This window comes from Lampetra planeri, chromosome 31 (assembly GCF_965212315.1).
Source record: "Lampetra planeri chromosome 31, kcLamPlan1.2.h2, whole genome shotgun sequence".
In the NCBI taxonomy this organism is placed as follows: domain Eukaryota; kingdom Metazoa; phylum Chordata; class Hyperoartia; order Petromyzontiformes; family Petromyzontidae; genus Lampetra; species Lampetra planeri.
Genome location: NC_136137.1, coordinates 9,493,133 through 9,513,683, shown reverse-complemented (window position 1 = coordinate 9,513,683; position 20,551 = coordinate 9,493,133). Strand labels below are relative to the sequence as shown.

General features: G+C 42.9%; 1 protein-coding gene across 9 annotated transcripts; it reads left to right on the top strand.

The window, feature by feature from the left end:
- The first annotated feature begins 5,498 nt into the window (after positions 1-5,498).
- Positions 5,499-20,074, top strand: LOC144729195 (histone acetyltransferase KAT7-like). 9 transcript variants are annotated; one of them, XM_078609238.1, is made up of 15 exons: positions 5,499-5,724; positions 8,146-8,284; positions 9,101-9,223; positions 9,903-10,133; positions 10,690-10,772; positions 11,229-11,312; positions 12,102-12,197; positions 12,389-12,499; positions 14,353-14,562; positions 14,924-15,013; positions 15,190-15,330; positions 15,525-15,618; positions 17,099-17,245; positions 17,879-17,985; positions 18,880-20,074. In XM_078609238.1, exons 1-15 carry the CDS (start codon positions 5,710-5,712, stop codon positions 18,979-18,981), a joined length of 1,773 nt encoding a protein of 590 aa, XP_078465364.1. In that variant the 5' UTR covers positions 5,499-5,709; the 3' UTR covers positions 18,982-20,074. The 9 variants fall into 9 exon arrangements, with proteins under 9 accessions (XP_078465364.1, XP_078465370.1, XP_078465368.1 ...); XM_078609239.1 differs by having other exon boundaries at positions 5,581-5,724; positions 9,098-9,223; positions 14,371-14,562; XM_078609237.1 differs by having other exon boundaries at positions 5,581-5,724; positions 9,098-9,223.
- Positions 20,075-20,551: the final 477 nt, after the last annotated feature.

Sequence of the window (20,551 nt, the reverse complement as noted above, 5' to 3'; positions counted from 1 at the left end):
TAATTTGTCTTTTCTCTTAAAAGATGTACAGTCCGTTTACAGGTCCAAACTGAGTTATACATGACATAGATTTTAAGCGTTTGGCACCAATGGTTGTTATGTTCAACTTCATAACCTTAAAGTGATTAAGGCTGCTGTAAGTGCAGAACTGTGTCATATATGCAATGTATCAAAAGCATAACTTCCAGACATGCATCATTGTTTTATTTACAATTGTGTTGTCATGGATTGTTATATTAATCCCAGATTATTAGGCAATGTTCAATCTGCTTTGGCATTTGTCTTATACAAGCGACACATGCCAACGCAATCTCATCTACCTACCACCATTAACACAGGGTTGGTGTTCCATAATTGGGAAGAGTGTGCAGTGTATAAGGTGTGACTGGACAGGGATGTGAGTGGTATTAAGTGTTGTGAAGTATTTTATTTTAAAAGCCTTCTGGCCCTGAAACTCAGATCTGCACAGCTGCATGTGCAGAGTTTCCAAGCGAAGCTGCTGCATTTGTTGTAGACGTTCAATAATAAATGAAGGCAGAAGGAATGTATACCACTGTTTCAGACTCGGACAGAAAGTCATGTTTGATTCTGGAGTCGTTAAAAAGGATGGGTGAAAAAATATTCTGTCGTTGCAATTTTGGGAATTTGCTTTCTCTAAAGGACTTCTGGATTTATCATCACTGCAATACACAATAATACACTGCATGTATTATAGTGACATTCGGGAATGTGCACATTCCACAAATAGCCTTTTTGTGTTGCCTCTGATATGTGCTGGCTGCAGCACTTTCTTTGAACCGTTTCCATGATGTGAGGAAGGAATTTAAACTTCAGTGAATGCTGCTGCCAGCTTTAGGTGTGACGTGTTGCCTGTGGCTTAGCTTTGCTTGGCTGTGCTGATGCTTAAACTGCATACCTTGTAATCCCGGCATTGTGCAAGGATATATATTAAGCTCGTAGTCGATACAATTGGTTGTGTTTGGAATCCATGTTGCTCTTTGTGCAATTTTAGCTCTTGTACTGCAGAGTTGCAGCATCACCCCAACCTATCCAACTAATTGTGATATGGAAAAGCGAAGACATGTTAACATTTCATTTTATGTTAGTGATCTGAAATTGGTTAAGCATTTTTGATCATTCGATTGAATTAAATTTAGTCTGTATTTGTGCACGCGCTATGGCTTGGCCACTGGCCACTCAGCTGACTAATGAGTGGCAGGCTGTGGCGATGATGGTGAGCATTGTCATGAACTCTTGGGAGCCGCACTCCGCATCTGCATTAAGGTCCAGGTCCCTCATGAGCATTTCCAGCATCTGAGGGTCCTTCACCCCCTGCGGTTCACAAATTATAAGAATCATAGTCTTAGCATAACCTTTGTTGAATAACATAATTTGAGGGTTTCATGGCACGTGCTTGGTGATTGTCTATGATGTCGGACACCAGCCACGTTACAAAATAACACATTCCTGCGGAGGGAGCAGGTAGGAACGTTGGGTTGCTCGGTCAATGGCCAGGGTCAACGGCGGCGTGGTGTATTCCGCAAATATGTCTGACTGTGAGGGCGGGCACAAGCCGGCGTAAGTAGGTTAAACGTTGAGTTTTATAAGGGCACCACGGGGTGACCAGCCCCTCCCCACCTAGCCCCACTCAGCCCCTCCCTGCACGACGGACACAATCCCCTCTGTAAGCCTGTGTTTTAGAATGGCTGCTTGCCACTCTCAATTGGAGCTACGTAATCGAATCTTGAGCCTGTAAACTCGCTTCCAAATAAGCCTCCCTCTATCCACCCCACTCTCACTGCTGCTCAAACTATACAGTATTTTGAAACGCTTCTGAGGGCACTTAGTGCAGTAAAATAGAATACTAGATCGTCGTCATAACCAGTCATGTCAATTCCACTGCTGGGTTAAACAACTGCAGTCATTTAAATTCAAAACTTTAAAATCGCCTCGCTACACGGAGTTTTGCGCATGAGGCCAAATAGTGTGGGGCTGGGTGGGGAGGGGCTGGTCACCCCGTGGTGCCCTTATAAAACTCAACGTTTAACCTACTCACGCCGGCTTGTGCCCGCCCTCACAGTCGGGCATATTTGCGGAATACACCACGCCGCCGTTGACCCTGGCCATTGACCGAGCAACCCAACGTTCCTACCAGCTCCCTCCGCAGGACTGTTTTAGTGCCTCGTTGCAGAAGTGCCTCCCCTTGCGATGCTGTGATGGGCTGACTTTTATATTCGCCAGGTCATCTTCGTGTCGACCCCGGTGTGACAATCACTCTGCTGCAGGGCTCACAAAGGGGGACTTGCCGGCATGCCACGTGCACTCAGCTGAGCAGGGTCCAGCTGCACAAGTGCCAATGCTGTGGGTCCTGGTCAGCTTGGTGCAAAACCTACCACAGATTTCGCGAGCGCTTGAGCGACAGCTCTGGTCATCTCTGCCAAAGGGGCTTTAGTGGCGCGTGTGTGTGATTGTGTATTTGTATGTATCTAGATTTGAAGTTTTCGTGACTGCAGGGATCCATTCTCTTTGGTTCTTTCGGTAAAGTCACGTAGGTATAAAATAAATTAAATCACGACGTTTCGATTGCAACACAAGCAATCGAAACGTGGTGATTTAATTTATTTTTTGCTTGTGTTGCAATCGAAACGTGATTTAATTTATTTTATTATATACCTACGTGACTTTACCGAAAGAACCAAAAAGTATTTGTATGTTTGTTGATGAGAGAGTGTGTGTGTGTTAATGGGGAGAGTAGAGAATTTTCCATACCTGGGCAGTGTGCTTTTGACCGGCTCCGGTTTAACAGCAGAGGTCTCACTCCGAATCAGTTGAGCGTCAATATATTTTCATCGATTGGGTAACACTGTGTGGAAGCTACCTGTTCTGTCGCTCCGCACGAAGCTTCAGGACTTCTCGGCCACAGTCATTCCCTTCCTTATCTACGCTTGCGAAACGTGGACCCCCCTAATGGAGCATCTTCGCCGGTTGGAAACATTTAGGCTGTCCTGCCTACGATCCATCCTGGGTTTAACCAGGCTGGATTGTGTGAGGAGCTCATAAATCCTTGAAAGACCTGGACAAAGTCCCATCGGTGAGCTCCTCCGGCAGGCAGGGGCATTTGACTCACATGCCCAGCCACCTCATGCCCTAAGCAGCTTCTGTTTGGCCGCATTGAGGAGGCTAAACGGGCTCTGCACGGGCTCGAGAAGAGATGGAATGAATGTGGTACAGGAGGACGTGGATCTTGCTGATGACTGGTACCAGCGGTGTCAAGATCGGCCTCTGTGGAGGAGGCTCGTGAAGGACGCTGCCGGGCAGTTGGAGGCAGTCGCACTCCAACGGAACGCTCACAACAACGAGCGGTGCGCCGGGTGGCTAAAGCACAGCAAGTTAGCACAGTAGGGGGCACATGTGGTGCATCAGCCAGTCATCTCGGTCATCTCAGTCAGTCGACCCGTGGCACCTGCTGGGTCTGCTCCGTGACCTCCTGCCAGCGGGCGTTCGACACTCCACGTGGCCTTAAAGTGCACTTAGCCTGGCACAAGCACCGTGCTGACGTCACCGCCAATTAGTGGCGAATGGCGCTTGTTGTTGTTGCGCTACGAACCCGGCGATTCGAGTTCGATTACCACTCACGGCCACCACCAGTGACGATTATTTGAACCGGTCTTGGGCCTCCCTTAGGTCGACTCAGTCTCAAATGAGTACCTGGTGTGCGGTGTGTAAACATCGCCACTGGGAAGACAAAGGTGGCCACCCATCCCTTCGTGTGCTGTTTCGGTCTTCATAGGTGATACTCGCTAATAGCACTTGCCCCTACAGTCTGTTAAGGCTATACGGGGTATCTTTGTCTTTGTGTCTATGTATATCTTCGTGTGCATGCGGGAGGGTTTGTGTGTGTGTTTAGGGTTTGTGTATGTTTAGTGTTTGTGTGTGTGTGTTTATGAGTTTGTGTGTGTGTTTGAGTTTGTGTATGTTTAGGAGTTTGTGTGTGTTTAGGAGTTTGTGTGTGTGTTTGAGTTTGTGTGTGTTTAGGAGTTTGTGTTTAGGAGTTTGTGTGTGTTTATGAATTTGTGTGTGTTTAGGGATGTGTGTGTGTGTGTCTATGAGTTTGTGTGTTTAGGAGTTTGTGTATGTTTAGGAGTTTGTGTGTGTTTAGGAGTTTGTGTGTGTTTAGGAGTTTGTGTATGTTTAGGAGTTTGTGTGTGTTTAGGAGTTTGTGTGTGTTTAGGAGTTTGTGTATGTTTAGGAGTTTGTGTGTGTTTAGGAGTTTGTGTATGTTTAGGAGTTTGTGTGTGTTTAGGAGTTTGTGTGTGTTTAGGAGTTTGTGTGTGTCTGTTTAAGAGTTTGTGTGTGTGTGTGTTTAGGAGTTTGTGTGTGTTTAGGAATGTGTGTGTGTTTAGGAGTTTGTGTGTGCTTATGAGTCTATGTGTTTCGGAGTTCGTGTGTGTGTTTAGGAATTTGTGTGTGTTTAGGAGTTTGTGTGTGTTTAGGAGTTTGTGTGTGTTTAGGAGTTTGTGTGTGTTTAGGAGTTTGTGTGTGCTTATGAGTCTATGTGTTTCGGAGTTCGTGTGTGTGTTTAGGAATTTGTGTGTTTAGGAGTTTGTGTGCAGGAGAGTTTGTGTGTATGGTTTGAATTGTAATGACAATGAGTGTGTATGAGTTTGTGCGTGTAGAAAAGGTCCATATGATGCACGTTTTTCTATTGTTCTTATTTACTTGTATGTTTATAGCTTTTGTTATTTGTTATAAGTGACTTGAATTGTCCTGATTTCTTTGACTGTTTTTATAGAAATTATTATCGCCATGTTAATTGTTTTATTGTAATGTCTTAATTCTAATTGCTATCTATATTTAAGGTGAAGGATGTGTGCAACAATTCAGATAGCTTCCAATTAATTATGTTACTCTATCAAGGGTTAGATCGTTTGATTCGTTCAGTGTAGTGTTGGAAAAAAAACCTAGAAATTGACAATTGTGGATTTAGATAAATCTTGGACGGAAAAATAATTTTAAAAAATGCGTGAATGTTTAACTAAGATCCGCTAGATCGGCGTATGTTACGCCGGGTACAGCTAGTTGATTATATTTCCTTATTGTTATTAATGTTTTGTTAATTGGTTTTGTAATTTATTATGAAAGTCAATCGTACCTGTAATGTAATTTGTTTTGTTATAATAATTATTGTTATATCATGACTATCACTGAAACGTGTTGTAATGGTTAGTATTGTTTATTATTGGTGTTGTTGATTTTTTTTTTATTATTGTTGATAATGTTGTTATTGGAGTTGTTGATATTATTATTGGTGTTGTTGATATTGTTTTTAATGATGTTGATAAAAAAAATATTGTTTATATTGTTATTATCGATGTTGTTGATATTGTTCTTGTTGGTATTGTTGATACTTTTGTTGTTGTTATTAATATTGATGTTAATATTATTGCTGTTTATATTATTGCTGTTGTTTATATTATTTTTGTGGCTCCCACTCTGGGTCCGGTGGCGGGGTCACGTGACGCCCCATTCGTTGGTACCGGGGCCGCGCGGTTTCGCGCTCCGCTCTCTTCACGGAGACCGCAACACACAAACCCCCCCACACACACAAATAAACACAACAAACAAACACATACAACAACAACACACACAAACCTCACCAGGTACACAACGCACAAATCCCTGGCTCTCACGCGCGACGGAGCAGCGAACATGACGCGCAGGAAGGTAAGGCGATTTGTTGGGCCTGGCCTCCTGCTTCGGTAGCAGCAACAACAATAACAACAATTAAACGGCAAAGGCAGCATTGCTCTTGTACACCCTGTGAGTGATGTAGGAGAGTAGCACTGCTCCTCGGACCCTCGTTGGGCTCTTGGGGCCGTCGCTGTGGCTGTTCTACATAAAAAAGGCGAAGTAGGCCGCAGGAAAGCCTCGATCTCACCTGGCTTTCCGGCCGCCCGAGCCGCGCCTCACCCGGCAGGGTGGCTATGCGAATACGGCGCCTGGCTCCGTCTTGTTATAATGTAATTGTATAAAATTGCATTGTTATTTATGACTTGTGGTACGAGCGGTGGCTTTTTTTTACACGAGCTTGCTGCTGCAAATGTTGTTTCGTTGATACTGTGTTTTTTTACGAGACGGGAGAGAGCGACTTGAGTTAATGTGTGCGAGGGAAAAAAAGCACGAACCCGCAGGGACAGGAGGGCACCTCGAGAGGGCAAGGCAGCAGGGAGATTCACTGCCAGGGACACACAGGGCATTGGGGGGCATTAGGAGGGCATTGGGGGGCATTAGGGGGGCATTAGGGGGGCATTGGGACAGCAGAAAGTGTGGGCCATGCATCACGGACTTAATATGCGCCAGCCTTCCGTAATGGGCAAGAAGGGCAGTGTAGCTAAAACATTGCCATGCACTTCTACGTGCCCACGTCTTTGATCTCCGCCTTCATCAACTCACACATTGACCTTCGTGATGAAGTATGGTCATATGAACAGCCACACGGCGTGAGTGGGGGGGAGCCCTCATCGAGCAGCGTTTACATTTGCATGTGCGCAAGGTGGCGGTGGTGGTGGCTGGACAAGCAGCAGAAGCAGCAGTGGTTAGAAAAGCGATGTGGTTATGTGCGGCTGCGTGCCTTCAATGTCCGTGGAGAAACCAATGAGGCTTTCTTATTATATTCGCTTACTGAACGCGGGCGGTGAGAGACAATGGCACCCGGTGCCGCCTTCCGTGCCGCGTGCCACCTTTGTGAGACGCCACCTGTCGCATGTTCTTCACGGATCAGCGCCGAAGTGCAAACACGTGTGGCTGGTGCTCGACACGTGTGGCTGGCGCTCGACACGTGTGTTTGGCGCTTGACACGTGTGATTGACACTCAGGCACGCGTGACTACTTGTACTTCGTATTTACCACCACTGTACCCGAGCGCCTCCTGTACAGTAATTCTAGATTTGAAGCTTTCGTGACTGCAAGGAATCATATTCTTAGGTTTTTTCGGTAAAGTCACGTAGGTAAAACATCAAAATTAATGAAAATCCTGTACAGTACTTTGCATTTAAACCACATGTAACCGTGTCCGTCTCCCAATTGGTTTGTTTCGTTGGTGTGTAACCCCAATGTAAATCACCGCAAGCATTAATCATTCGCAGAGCCTGGGTGTTAAGGATTCTTAACCGTCCCAGTAAAACGCATGCATGCGACGGGTTTTTGTGTGTGTGTGGGCGCCCAACCTTGCGGTTGCCTCGTGTTGTTGTTTTTGTAGGTCGTTTGAAGTGTTTCTTTTTACTGGTTCCCGCACGCCCAGGCTTTGAGGTCACAAAGGCGTTGTCTTGCGCCGCCTGGTGGTAAAATTGGCACACTTAAGCGGTGTCCGTTCGCTAAGTTGTCCCCACCTGAAGGATGCTTGTGTTGCGCCCGAAACGTCGTGATTTAATTTATTTTTATTTTTTACCTACGTGACTTTACCGAAAAAACCAAAGAGTATGAATCCTTGCAGTCACGAAAAACTACAAATCTAGAATTTAGGTAAAATTGGCGATTTGAGGCTGCACGCGATGAAAACCTTGTCACGTTGTTGGGCGCCTCTTAATTAGACAACACACTCAAGTTAAATACAAAATATTGATTGCGAATAAAATAGGCTTGGGCAGGATGATGATTGTTCGTCGGGAACAACAACAGTGTAGTAGCCATGGGGAAGCCGTCCGAGAGCTCATCCATCACAGAGATGGATGGAGCTTGATATCATCAGGTCATGTGCAGGTGCTCGATGGATTGTTGTTCCTGCAACACTTTGAGAGATGGTTCAAACTTGTGGAAACTTAATCAGGTATTGCCTAGATCATGGCTGATGATGACGAATCGTTGCATGGTAATCAACATGGCTGCTACACTCTTGCCCGCTTCAGAAATTGTTTATTGCTGTGGTTGTTCCACCTGATGACGGGCACTTGTGTTGCGCCCGAAACGTCGTGATTTAATTTATTTTATACCTACGTGACTTTACTGAAAGAACCAAAGAGTATGGTAATCAACACTTGCCAGCCGCTGAGCACTGACGGAATAGGTTTGCAAAGTAAGAGTGACTTCACTCCTGCTGTCCCGTCTCATTTTTGTGTAAACGACCCTTGGCTTCTTTGTGAACCGCAGCGCTCTGGGGAGCACACGGTGGAGGAGCTGGAGTCGGCGGTGGAGCAAGGCACCTGGGAGAGTGACATGCAGCCCCGGCGCACCTCCGCCCGTCTCACCCGCGCCGCCTCCATGCATGCAGACATCATCTTCCACTGCGGTACGGGAGGAGGGAGCAACTTCCGCGAACACAAGCAGTGAAACTGCTGGCACAGTCATTAAGTTAACCTCGTGTGACCATATGGTCAGATGTAGCACTCTTACTACAGCCGTTAAATCAATCCAATGAAATGAGAGCGGCAAATACAATTCAGAGAATATTATTGTGTTAAATTTCGATTTAAAGCTTTCGTGACTGCAGGGATTCATATTCTTGGTTCTTTCAGTAAAGTCACGTAGAATGTAAATAATAAAATAATAAAAAGAAAACAATCAAATTCTCACGACGTTTCGATTGCAACGCAAACAATCATCAGGTGTGAAAACCGCGGCAAGAAAATTATAAAAAAGTGGCGGTTTTAAAAAAAAATATTGCTGTGGTTTTCACACCTGATGATGATTGCTTGTGTTGCAATCGAAAGTCGTGAGCATTTTATTGTTTTATATTTATTATTTCCCTCCTACGTGACTACCGAAAGAACCAAGAATATTAAAAATTATTGTGGTTAATTTTTTTAATGAGTTGCATTTGCATTATCAGAAGTGTCTGTAGTCAAGTATGGATGACCCTATTGAAGAAAGACAACGAATAAACCACATAGTCCTTATATTATAAAATACATACCTGTCATTGTAACGCCGTGATATTCATTTGCACGTATTTCCATTGTGAACAAATGTATCTGCTTTTACATTTACATACCCATTTTGTAGATTCAAGCAATACAACTTTCACTTATTTGCTATTGGATTAAGGTCATGTTGGTGCAAGTGATTGAATAAGTGTTAAGAGTAAATGTTATTGTGTTTAAAGCAGAAGACTCTGCATACACGACACGGCGCTCAGTCCGCACCCAGCAGAATGGCACTCCTAAAAAATACCCTTTGAGAGGGACGCGCTCACTCTCTGAGTCAGATCTGCCTGCAGAGCCCCCTCCAGGTAAGAATTGTTTGTATGGCACTATACCGCATCTATTAGGTATATAAGGATTCACCTGACTATTCCCAATTTCATGAGTTGTCACAATGTGGTTATCGTTGGATTCGATAATTGATCATTTGTTTGAGTGTTTTAATTGTCGTTCTCATTTGCTGTGTCTTGTTTATTCCATCAGTCCAAAGAAAGCATTTGTCTATAATTTTCATGAATTTTAAATCTAATAGTGAAATTTCTCTTAGCTGCAGCAATATGAGGGGGCACTGTTTGTGGATTTGCAGCTTGTGTAGTACAAATGCTGCGTTAAGGCACAGCCAGAAACTGAGGCTGCGCATAGAGGGAGATTGCGCGAGATTGTGCAATCATCAGTGGAAACAATTTCATTATCCTCAACACCATCATCAAAATCATCAATCCATCATTAAACCACTTCAGCAGGTCATAGAGATAATAGATCCCGCAGATCATAGATTATGGCCGTGGATAACATTAGTCGCACATTATAAGATCGAGGATAAGAGGCGCTCCAATCTAATAAATTCACACAATTCAATCCACGTACCATGAGCGCAAGAATCCATTGTAGTTGATAAATTGATACGTGACTTCCACATTTTTGTTACACTATGCATTTCATTTCTAAATGCTAGACAAGCAGCTGTAATGCGTTGCACGTGCACAGAATTGAAAACTCCCGTGGAGAGGGAGCGAACGCCTCCGCGCACACCGGAGGAGATCGCTGGACTCTCCGAGTCGGAGGTGGAGGCAGCGAGTCCTGGCCAGGACTTTGCAGACCGAGGCACGCCGTACCACGAGCTCTCCGGCCATCTCACCAACCGGCCCAAGCGCAGGCGATACCACGAGAGCTACAACTTCAACTCCAAGTGTCCCACCCCGGGATGCGACTCCCTCGGTATCGATGCTCAGCTGTACTTGCCATTGAGTAGCACTACGAGTGTAACAATTTGCACCCCACGCAATTCGATGAATTGTCATAATTCAGTCACTATTCGATTCAAGAATCTATTTTCTTTTAAATGGAAGCAATTTCAGCAGCTTCTAGTGTTTGGAGCGGTTGCTTAAATTCATGAGCAACTTTCGATTTAAAGCTTTCGTGACTGCAGGGATTCATCTTCTTGGTTCTTTCGGTAAAGTCACGTAGAAGGGAAGTAATAAAATAATAAAAAATAAAACATAATAAAACAATTCTCACGACGTTTCGGCCACAACGCAAGCAGCCGTCCTCAGGCAACATTTGAATATAAAAGCATTGATTATAATTAAATAATTATTTCAAATGCATGTATCATGAGCTTAATATAAGTCGATGAGTAGATCATTATCTTGCTCGAAAGGTTTTATTGTGATTCTAAAAGCATTAACAGCATGCGAGAGCAGTGTTTGTGGAGATAAATATAAATATGATAAGTTATAATTAAAGACTACGTGGCATTGTGTGTTTGCTTTAGGTCACCTCACTGGGAAACACGAACGACACTTCTCCATTTCAGGGTGTCCCCTGTACCACAACCTCTCTGCCGAAGAGTGCAAGGTGAGAACACGGGTCACATGTACCGGCTTTTCCCATTTTGCCACTTTACTCTTTAAACATTGTCTTCCATAAGCAGAGTCTCAGTAGCATAAACGTTAAAAATATAAGATTTGAATGACATCAATTTGAAAAAAATAAGCAAACCTTAATTACAGCAACAGGAACGTAACATTTATTCTGAGTAACTTAATTATATTGTAAAGGTCAATAATAGGGTTACACCCAGAAGGCTAGGTTTTGATTCTTGAAATGCCTTGATTCATGTAATGAATCCTGAACATGAAAGCAGATTTGAGCACATGCCATGAACTCAGTATGACGATGTGAATCTCTCGCCTGCATGTTAACATGGGCTTAAGTACAACATTGCTCCGCTTCTTCGCACTTTTACCCCAACCCCGTCCTAATATCTCAGCATTTAAGAGTACCTCTGATTGATTTTTACCTTGTGTGTAGTTGAGGGCTCAGCAGCGTGAAAAGCAGGAGAGAACTCTAGCACACAAGCAACTGGAAAACAACCGCCACTTCACGAGGCAGCAGGTTCGCGGCCTTTTTAATCCAAACAATGAACACAGGCAACTACCAGCGGCTTTGGGTCTAAGGACCGGCGCAGTCTATACTGTTTGTGGTTGCTGTTGTAATTTATGACACGCTCACAAAGTAGTTCAATAATTAAGATAATATTTATTGACCTATTTTCCAAACCAACCTATTCTCATGTTTACCTAATATTCTACCTCTGATTTGCTTTTACGTTCTTCAACACTGTTGGTAAAAGTTAATGCCCTTAATAACACATTCCTGCGGAGGGAGCGGATAGGAACGTTGGGTTGCTCGGTCAATGGCCAGGGTCAGCGGCGGCATGGTGTATTCCGCAAATATGCCCGACTGTGAGGGCGGGCACAAGCCGGCGTGAGTAGGTTAAACGTTGAGTTTTATAAGGGCACCACGGGGTGACCAGCCCCTCCCCGCCCAGCCCCACCCCTCCCACCCCCCACCCAGAACCACCCTCCCCACCCAGCCCCTCCCCACCCACCCAGCCCCTCCCCACCTAGCCCCACCCTCCCCACCCAGCCCCTCAATGCACGACAGACGCAATAATCCCTTGTGGGCTGGTGTAACCAGGAGGTTCCTACCAGTATAAGGCAATTGCTGGTTATAATTCTAAAGTCGAAATGTTTGCTAATAAGGTGGTGCAATGCATGTATTTAGGCCTGTGTTTCCCGCACGTGTTAATGTGCTGAAGGTGTCAGGCCCCAGTGAGAGCGTGATGTGCGTAAGGTCGTTGGTAGCGTCAGGTGTTGATGGATTTGGTGTTGTGCTGTGTAGGCATCGCCAAGCAAGCAACAGCGCTTCAAGGAGAAAGTAGTTGAGCTGCGCAAGCGTCGCTCAACTCCTCCGGCTGAGCAGAAAGAGAAAATAGTGGTAAGTGTAGAATAGTGTTTGGTGTTGCTCCAAGTTGGGTTTATACTTATTTTGTTGTGCTTGTGTATAATAATTTGATCCCCGTGAGCACAATTTATCGTGGGTTATTGGGTAAAAAATGCATGTAAGTAGTGTTTCAGTAACACGATTGAGTTGGATAATAGTATCGTAACAAACTGGGGTCTTTTCAGGAAAATCCACGAAGTCAAGAAAATAGCCGAGAACCCCTTTTGCAGGGCCTCACCTCGGACTACGACCTGGAACTGTTCCGCAAGGCCCAAGCACGGGCGTCGGATGACTTGGTACTGCACCACCTGACATTGGCACACCCAACCCCAGCACAGCCTGATTCTATAACCGGCTACACTTGTGCTGGGCCACTGCCTGTTTGCACGCCCTTTTCATTCGAGCCGCGCATGGGAAACTGTGGCAGGGAAATGCCTCAAATGTAAATCCATCATGCACGACTTAACCTGTGAAGGGAGTCTCTAACACGACTGGTAATCTCACCTTTCTCAAGAAGAAACTACTTTAGGTTTCACAATAGATTTTTCGATAATATGAATGGTAGTGATGATCAAATTCAATGCAATTCTATTGTCGATTAGAACAATTGCCACACACGAATGTTAAAACTGCATGGCACATTTGGATATGATTGGTTAAGCTCATCGGGCACCGCGTGGTTTATTTGAACAGACACACAAAGGGCCAGACTCTTCTTTTTATTGTTATGCATTTGGATTTATACGTGGCAAACTGAAAGAGTTATTTTTTTAATTGTTTTTTGCATGCAATTTTTTAAAGCAAAAAAATCATTAACGCAAAGAAACAGGGGACAAGTGCTTGTTTTTGCCCTGCAGGGGAATGCCCTTCACAGATACAGAAACATCAGCTTGGAGTAGTGTACATGCTAAACATATTCTTATACTATAAAGTGTTTTGTCCTCTTCACAAAGTTTAATGACGTTTGTCTTAAGGGGGCCGTCCATAAATGACATCATGCACCTGGGGGGGGGGGTAGGGGGGGTCAGACGTTTGTGACGAGGGGGGGGGGGTTTGAGAAATGTGACGTCACATCAAAATGCGCAACTTTAAATAAATATAGACAACACGTTCTACTTAATTAAATAGACTTTTTAAATAAATGTTTTCTCCTACAACATCAGAGTGCAGCGCCACATTAAATACGCACTACAATGACAATAGTTGAAAGCGATTTGAAGCATGTTTTTATATTTTTTTTGGGGGGGGGGGGGCAGAGCTTTGTGACGTCATATTTGAGGGGGGGTCTGACTTTTTGTGACATCGTGTGACAAAGGGGGGGGGGTAAAAAATCGTCCAAAATCGCGTGACGTCATTTATGGACAGCCACTAAGTCCATCGCATTACGCTTCATTTTATTTATTTTATAACTGTCAAGTTGTGCACTTTTGAATAGCCACCGTTTTGTTGATGCAATCATTAATTTCGTAAGGTTTTTTCCCCTTGCTATGTAATGTGTTGCTTCATTTACTTTTCATTGGATACCTTTTGTGTGTGCACCCTGTGAACCAGTGGAATCTCACAGCTTATGATGCTTACTCAGCAACCTTCACAATCCTTTCAGCATATTTATGCATTGACCTATGTCTGTTGTTAAATGCACTGTATTCTCAGATATCTATTAGATATAGTCAGATAATGAAAGTGGAGAGAATATTATTTCAGTTAAACAACTTGTAAGAGTTGGCTTTACATAAGCCATTAATTTATGCAATTTTATTTTTGCTGGACTGTTGTGGAGTTTTCAGATTTTTCAAACATGCATAAAACATGTGTCTCGTTCATGATTTGTCAGTTTTGCAGTTAGTAATATTAGGCTAGAACTTCCTTTCTGGTTTGAAAAAACAATCCGTGGCTTGGACCATTTGGGCTCCAATTATAATATTTCCCCCATAAATAATAAACACACATGAAACAACAAAGTTCGCTGATATGTTTATAAAAGTCTAAAATTCAGCATGTGTTAGTTTACTTTAAGTCACTCTGTCCTCTTACACTTTGCCTCACTCCCTAACACCACTTCAGTCTTGTAGTATTAAGTGTAACTAAGAGTGAAGTTGCATTGGTTAAAATATCCTCAATTGTTGTTGTGCTGACCTTGATGACCCAGATGACTGTGCCTGTTCAGGAGAAGATGCGGCTAAAGGGTCACCTTACGGAGGGGACAAACATGATCAAGTCAATAGTGTTTGGCCGCTACGAACTAGACACTTGGTACCACTCGCCATACCCTGAAGAGTATGCACGCCTGGGCCGGCTTTACGTGTGCGAGTTCTGCCTCAAATACATGAAGAGCCAGACCATTCTGCGGAGGCACACGGTGGGTGCATGCAGCGGGGGTCGAGGCTGACTTAGTGACCTTGCCAGTTCACCTTTACACTTTTACAATTGCTGTGGTGGAGGGCTACTTGCACACCTTTCTAGTTAATCATGGTGGCTTGTAACTTTGTGGTTGGACTTTATGCACCATGTGATGATGGTGAAAACCAGCATATGTATGTATCACCTTTTTTTAACGTTCATATGCATTACACGCGTTTTCCAAAGGGAGCATTATGAATGGTTGCTGTTGATTAGCCATGGATTTAAAGAGTAGTCCTCAATGACTTGCATTGTCATCTTTGCTGTATTGTGCGGTGGCTGATGTTGCACGGATAATGTTGCATGTCTGTGCTGTGCAGGAGAAGTGTGTATGGAAGCATCCCCCTGGAGATGAAATCTACAGGAAGGGAACCATTTCAGTGTTTGAGGTGGATGGCAAGAAGAATAAGGTAGCAATTCCATTGTCCAACCGTAGTATGAATGACCTATTATCTACATTTATGTGCGATACAAAGTTTTGGACTTTTAAGCAAGCACAATTTTTTATTGTTAACGTTTTAATGACGGTTTGAGCCCTTGGATTTTCACTGAAGTTGAGAGTGCCTGTCATCCCCATGTTTTATAGATCTACTGCCAAAATTTATGTCTCCTGGCCAAGCTTTTCCTCGACCACAAGACACTCTACTATGATGTGGAGCCCTTCCTTTTCTATGTAATGACGGAGGGTGACAACACAGGCTGCCACATCATAGGATACTTTTCAAAGGTCTCGCACACACTGTAGTTGCAATCCTCTGAACTTTTGTGGAATTAAATACATTTTTATGACTGTTTTGGGATTTAAGATTGCATTATGAAAGTTTTTTCAACGACCACTTTTTCGTGGTATGTTTGTGAACTAAACTTGTATATGACTTTTGCCCTTTTAGCAACTTCATTGCGCTGATTTCTCTTTTTCAGGAAAAAAACTCGTTCTTGAACTACAATGTTTCCTGCATCCTGACAATGCCACAGTTTATGAGGCAGGGCTATGGAAAAATGTTGATTGATTTCAGTAAGTACCTTTTTAAGTTGCCTTATTCGGTACGGTGAGTCCCCGCTTAGCGCGCGTTCTCACAACGCGTTTTCGCTATAACGCGGGTCTTCCATTCGGAAACACTGCGCACAGTGCGGAACACGAGCAGTTATAACATGGGTTCTGAGCGGTCGACGCTGTACTGCTTTCTTGAGCTGCGCGGCTGAGAGATATGATACAGTACGCGGAATGATACAGTCCACAGCATACCTTAATCTGTGTTTTTGTCCCACCGTGGGATAACTGCAGGGTGATGTTATTGTGAAAATGTGATTCAAATTTGAAATGTTTAATTGATGTATGCCCTTTAATGTACAGGTAGTCCTCTACTTACGATGGAGATGCGTTACGACGACCCCATCGTAAGTCGAAAATATCGTCAAAGATGGCCTAGCCTACCCAGGACTCTTAAAGAATGGTGATAATTTAGCAAAACAGAGCAATTAACAGTAGCGTACTGTATAAACTATATACCGTATGTATTCATTAATTACAATACTATATTGCACAGTAAAATGTAAAGTAAAAAAAACAAGGTAAATTCTTAAACTACCTATATGAACTGCAATTTAATAGAACGTTTTTTCAGGAAACAATCCTATCTACTATAAAAAAAACAACGCACAGTATCGTACCTCGTACGCTGCTGCGTTTTTCAGCCGTGCAAAATGTAAAATATTTAACAATTTTGTCGTATCGCCATCGTAACATCGAAATATCGTAAGTTGGACCATCGTAACTCGGGGACTACCTGTATATGCAGTAATTACTCGCGCAACACATTTTCGTTCAACGCGGCACTTTTTAGGAACGCATCTACCTCCTTAAACGATGAATTGGTATGTTCGTTTTTAGTGTCCAGTGTAATATTCTTAGCCACCTATGTTTAACGTTGTCACCTCTGTTCCGGGTTCCATCATGAAGAAGTTTAGTTCATCTAGAATTGAAGCTTTCGTGACTGCAGAAATGACTATACTCACTGTTTTTTTCGGTAAAGTCACGTATGTAGAAATACAATTTAAATAAAATTAAAATCACGACGTTTCGAACACAACACAAGCGCTCATCATCAGGTGGAAATGGGGTAAAACACATAGCGAGGGAACACACGGGGACACCACGTGCATAGCAACATAGAGAACGGCAAACTGCATCACATTATGTTTCTAAGGTTTGTTGAGTTCTCGTCTCCCATCTTCTTGCTGTATTTGCCTCCGTGCAGTTTGCCGTTCTCTATGTTGCTATGCACGTGGTGTCCCCGTGTGTTCCCTCGCTATGTGTTTTACCCCATTTCCACCTGATGATGAGCGCTTTTGTTGCGTTCGAAACGTCGTGATTTTAATTTTATAAAAAATTATTTCTACATACGTGACTTTACCGAAAAAACCAATGAGTATAAGTTTAGTTCAGTAGTAGTTCCCCAGCTGAGTACTGTGTGGTGGTGGTGTTTGCTGTGCAGGCTATCTGTTGTCCAAGGAGGAGAATAAGATCGGTTCACCGGAGAGGCCCCTGTCCGACTTGGGCCTCATCAGTTATCGAAGCTACTGGAAGGAGGTGCTGCTGCGATATCTCCACGCTTTCCAGGGCAAGGAGATCTCGATTAAAGGTGTGCCTGCTGCCACTTGTGCACATTTGCAGCAGTGCTTTTGCCGGTCGTGGTTGGGCCCGCGCTTTAGGCTCTGTCACTCGCTGCCCTGGACAAGACAACTCATGGTTACACACATTTCTGCTTTAAAATCTAAGATTTACATGTTGCAAGGCTGATGGGATGTTGACTACGAACTTATAATACGACTTGATGACTGACTGTGGACTCAATCAACATCGGATGAGTTTAAATGTCTAGCTTTCTTGTACTCTGTGATGAGAAACCTTTTTCATGTTAAATCTTGACTTAAAGCTTTTGTGACTGCAGGAATTCATATTCTTTGGGTCTTTCGGTAAAGTCACGTAGATATGTTCAAATTAATAGAAATGAAATAAACAAAAGACAACGACGTTTCGATCACAACACAAGCGATCGTTAATTTTTCTTAATCTGAACCTATCTACGTGACTTTACCAAAAGAACCAAATAATACTCTTTCATGTTGTTTCACGCTCACTTAATTTTACTATATTGACCCCATTGTCTGTTCGTGCATGATATGGATTGTCTTTTGCATTTTTATTTTAATATTTCACTCAGATTTAGTGAATGCTGTCTATATACACGTGCACTTTTCTTTTTTTGCTCCAGAAATTAGCCAGGACACGGCAGTGAACCCGGTGGACATTGTGAACACGTTACAAGCCCTGCAGATGCTCAAGTACTGGAAAGGGAAACATCTTGTGCTCAAAAGACAGGTGCATACCTTCAGCCACTCGAAGCTGCTGGCAGTTTCACGCATACACTGAATCCTCCTTGGCAAAGTTTATTTTCCGATGCAGTTTTTGGGTTGGGCCAAGCGTTCAGCATATGCTCGACGTTGCGCCCCACTTGCTGGGAGCTTCTTCAGGAACCAAATGGAAGCAAAAAATGTCGACATCAATGCCAAGCACAATGCATGGCGACAGCACAACTGGCAAAACATGCGGAGCGGCGTGGCTTTTGTTCGTTACATTTTGCGGTTTTCGGGAAAAAAAACAATGGTGCTGCGAATACAAATAGATTCTAGATTTGAAGTTTTTGTGATTGCAAGGATTCATACTCTTTGATTTTTTTGGTAAAGTCACGTAGTTAAAACATTTTAATCAATTAAATCACAACGTTTCGGGCGCAACACACGCATCCTTCTTCAGGTGGGGACAACTTAGCGAAAGCACAACCGCTCAAGTGTGTGTCTCTTTCACTAAGAAGAAGGACGCTTGTGTTGCGCCCGAAACGTCGTGATTTAATTTATTTAATTTTGTAACCTACATGACTTTACCGAAAAAACCAAAGAGTATGAATACAAATAGAACCAAAAAAAACAGATGGGTGGAAGCTTGAGTTTGTTACTGTGAATGCCATTACATCTTCACGTACATGAACAACAGTGTATCTTAACAGGCAGTTGAGGGTCCTAACTGGGAATTGCTTAGCATTTTACTGCCAGATATTTTCTTGAAGTTTTCGAGGTTCATTGAAATGTAGGATTGAAAAGTAACATGCGAGTCGGTTTAAAGCAACAAAGTTGTTGGCCAATGAAGCAGAGAGAGAGAGTTTGCACGTACATTTGTTTTATTATTTAATAAATGCATTTTGTTTTTTTGTTGCAGGATGTAATTGATGACTTTTTGGAAAAAGAAGCCTCAAAACCAGTCTCCAACAAAGTAATCGACCCTGCAAGTCTAAAATGGACACCCTCAAAGTGCAGTTAATTAATGTTTTTTCATGCCATTGCATTGTAGTTTGAAATTGTTTTACTTAGTTTTTAGTGGTGAGCATTTCAGATTGGTTTGTTAACAAGCATTTGTTTTTTATGCACAGTTGTATTTTTACATTTTAACGAATTGGTGATATGTATTCATACGGTTTGGGTAATATTGGTTGTGGTTTGTTTTAATTCCATGCCTTGAAATATTTTCGTTGTTTTGTTTACTTGAACTTATTAATGTTATTAATTTGTTTTTTTTTTTACAAGTATCCAACATGTATTATACTGTATTCCCTTGAAAAGTTAATGGTCCTTTCACCGAGGCTTTAAAAAATTGGTCCATTGGCAGTTTCAGTTATTAATGTTCTTTCACCTCAGAGACATTAACTGTCATGTCATGTTAGATGGAAACACTGACTGCATTCTGTGGATTGAAAACAGTGTTCAACTCTTGGTAAAAATTGTCTGCAAAAAAAAAACTAAGAACATTTAAATTTAAATGTTATCGTGCAAAACATGTCCGAGTCAAAAAACGACCTATATTAAATAGCCTTTCAAAGGCTAATGTGGAATATAAAACTTGCCTTAAGTCACATTAATTCTTAAACATTTTAACCAAACTACATGTGTTATGGTGATAAACCACAACTGCCAAACTTTAGAACACTGGTGTGTTAGTTGTAACATTTATTTTTAAAAATGTGTGTAAAGTTTGAAGACTGAAATTTAGGTGTAATAAATTCTCCAGTTTAAAAGTGATAGCTTTTATTTGCGTAATCTGGACAGAACAAAGCACATCACTCAGGCATTGCAAAGTGGTTTGGCAAATGTTGAGTTGTGTGAGCCAGTATTGATGTCTGGTGTTCGGAAATTGGCATCTTTAATCTCCTGCATTAAACATTGAGTGGACAAACACACGCTGTCAAGTCCCATGCATACGTTTTATGTGGAGTAGAGAGAAAAAAACGTGTAGATTTGAAGTGTACATAAGGCAGTTCTTCTGTATTTAAATTCTAAGTGTATTTTTCAGGCAGCTATGAAATATTGTGGGTTGCTGTGTAGCGCTTACACAAAAATAAAATCATTGCGTTCTTTTTTGTTGTTGTTGCAAAATGCAGAGAAGCAGCTGCTTTGTGCATACTTCCTTGACTAACAAATCAGGACAGTGACTCACTGTCAAAATGAAATACTACTTCACAAACGCACAGACAGGAAACACAATGTAACACTGCCTTCCCATGGTACAGACAAAATGCGTTTGCCGTTAAGGATTCTACAGCTGTAAACTCGCCCAAGCATCAAAAAGAGTGACCTCGACAGTAGGGCAAGCATTAAAACAGTTGCCAAGCAGGTTTTTTTCATCAATTTTTTTCTATGGAAAAGACCTTGTACTCAGCTGTGATATCTTTGCAGGTTGTACTCTGTGTTGTTTGGCATGAAATCTGACACTTTGCTGCACGTGCTGGGAGCTTCGACAGGAACGCCTGAAAAATATTCCAGCACGTGGAGCGAAGCATCGGACATCGTACCAAGCAACGCACGACCCCACCTGGAAATGCATTGGAGAGTAACGA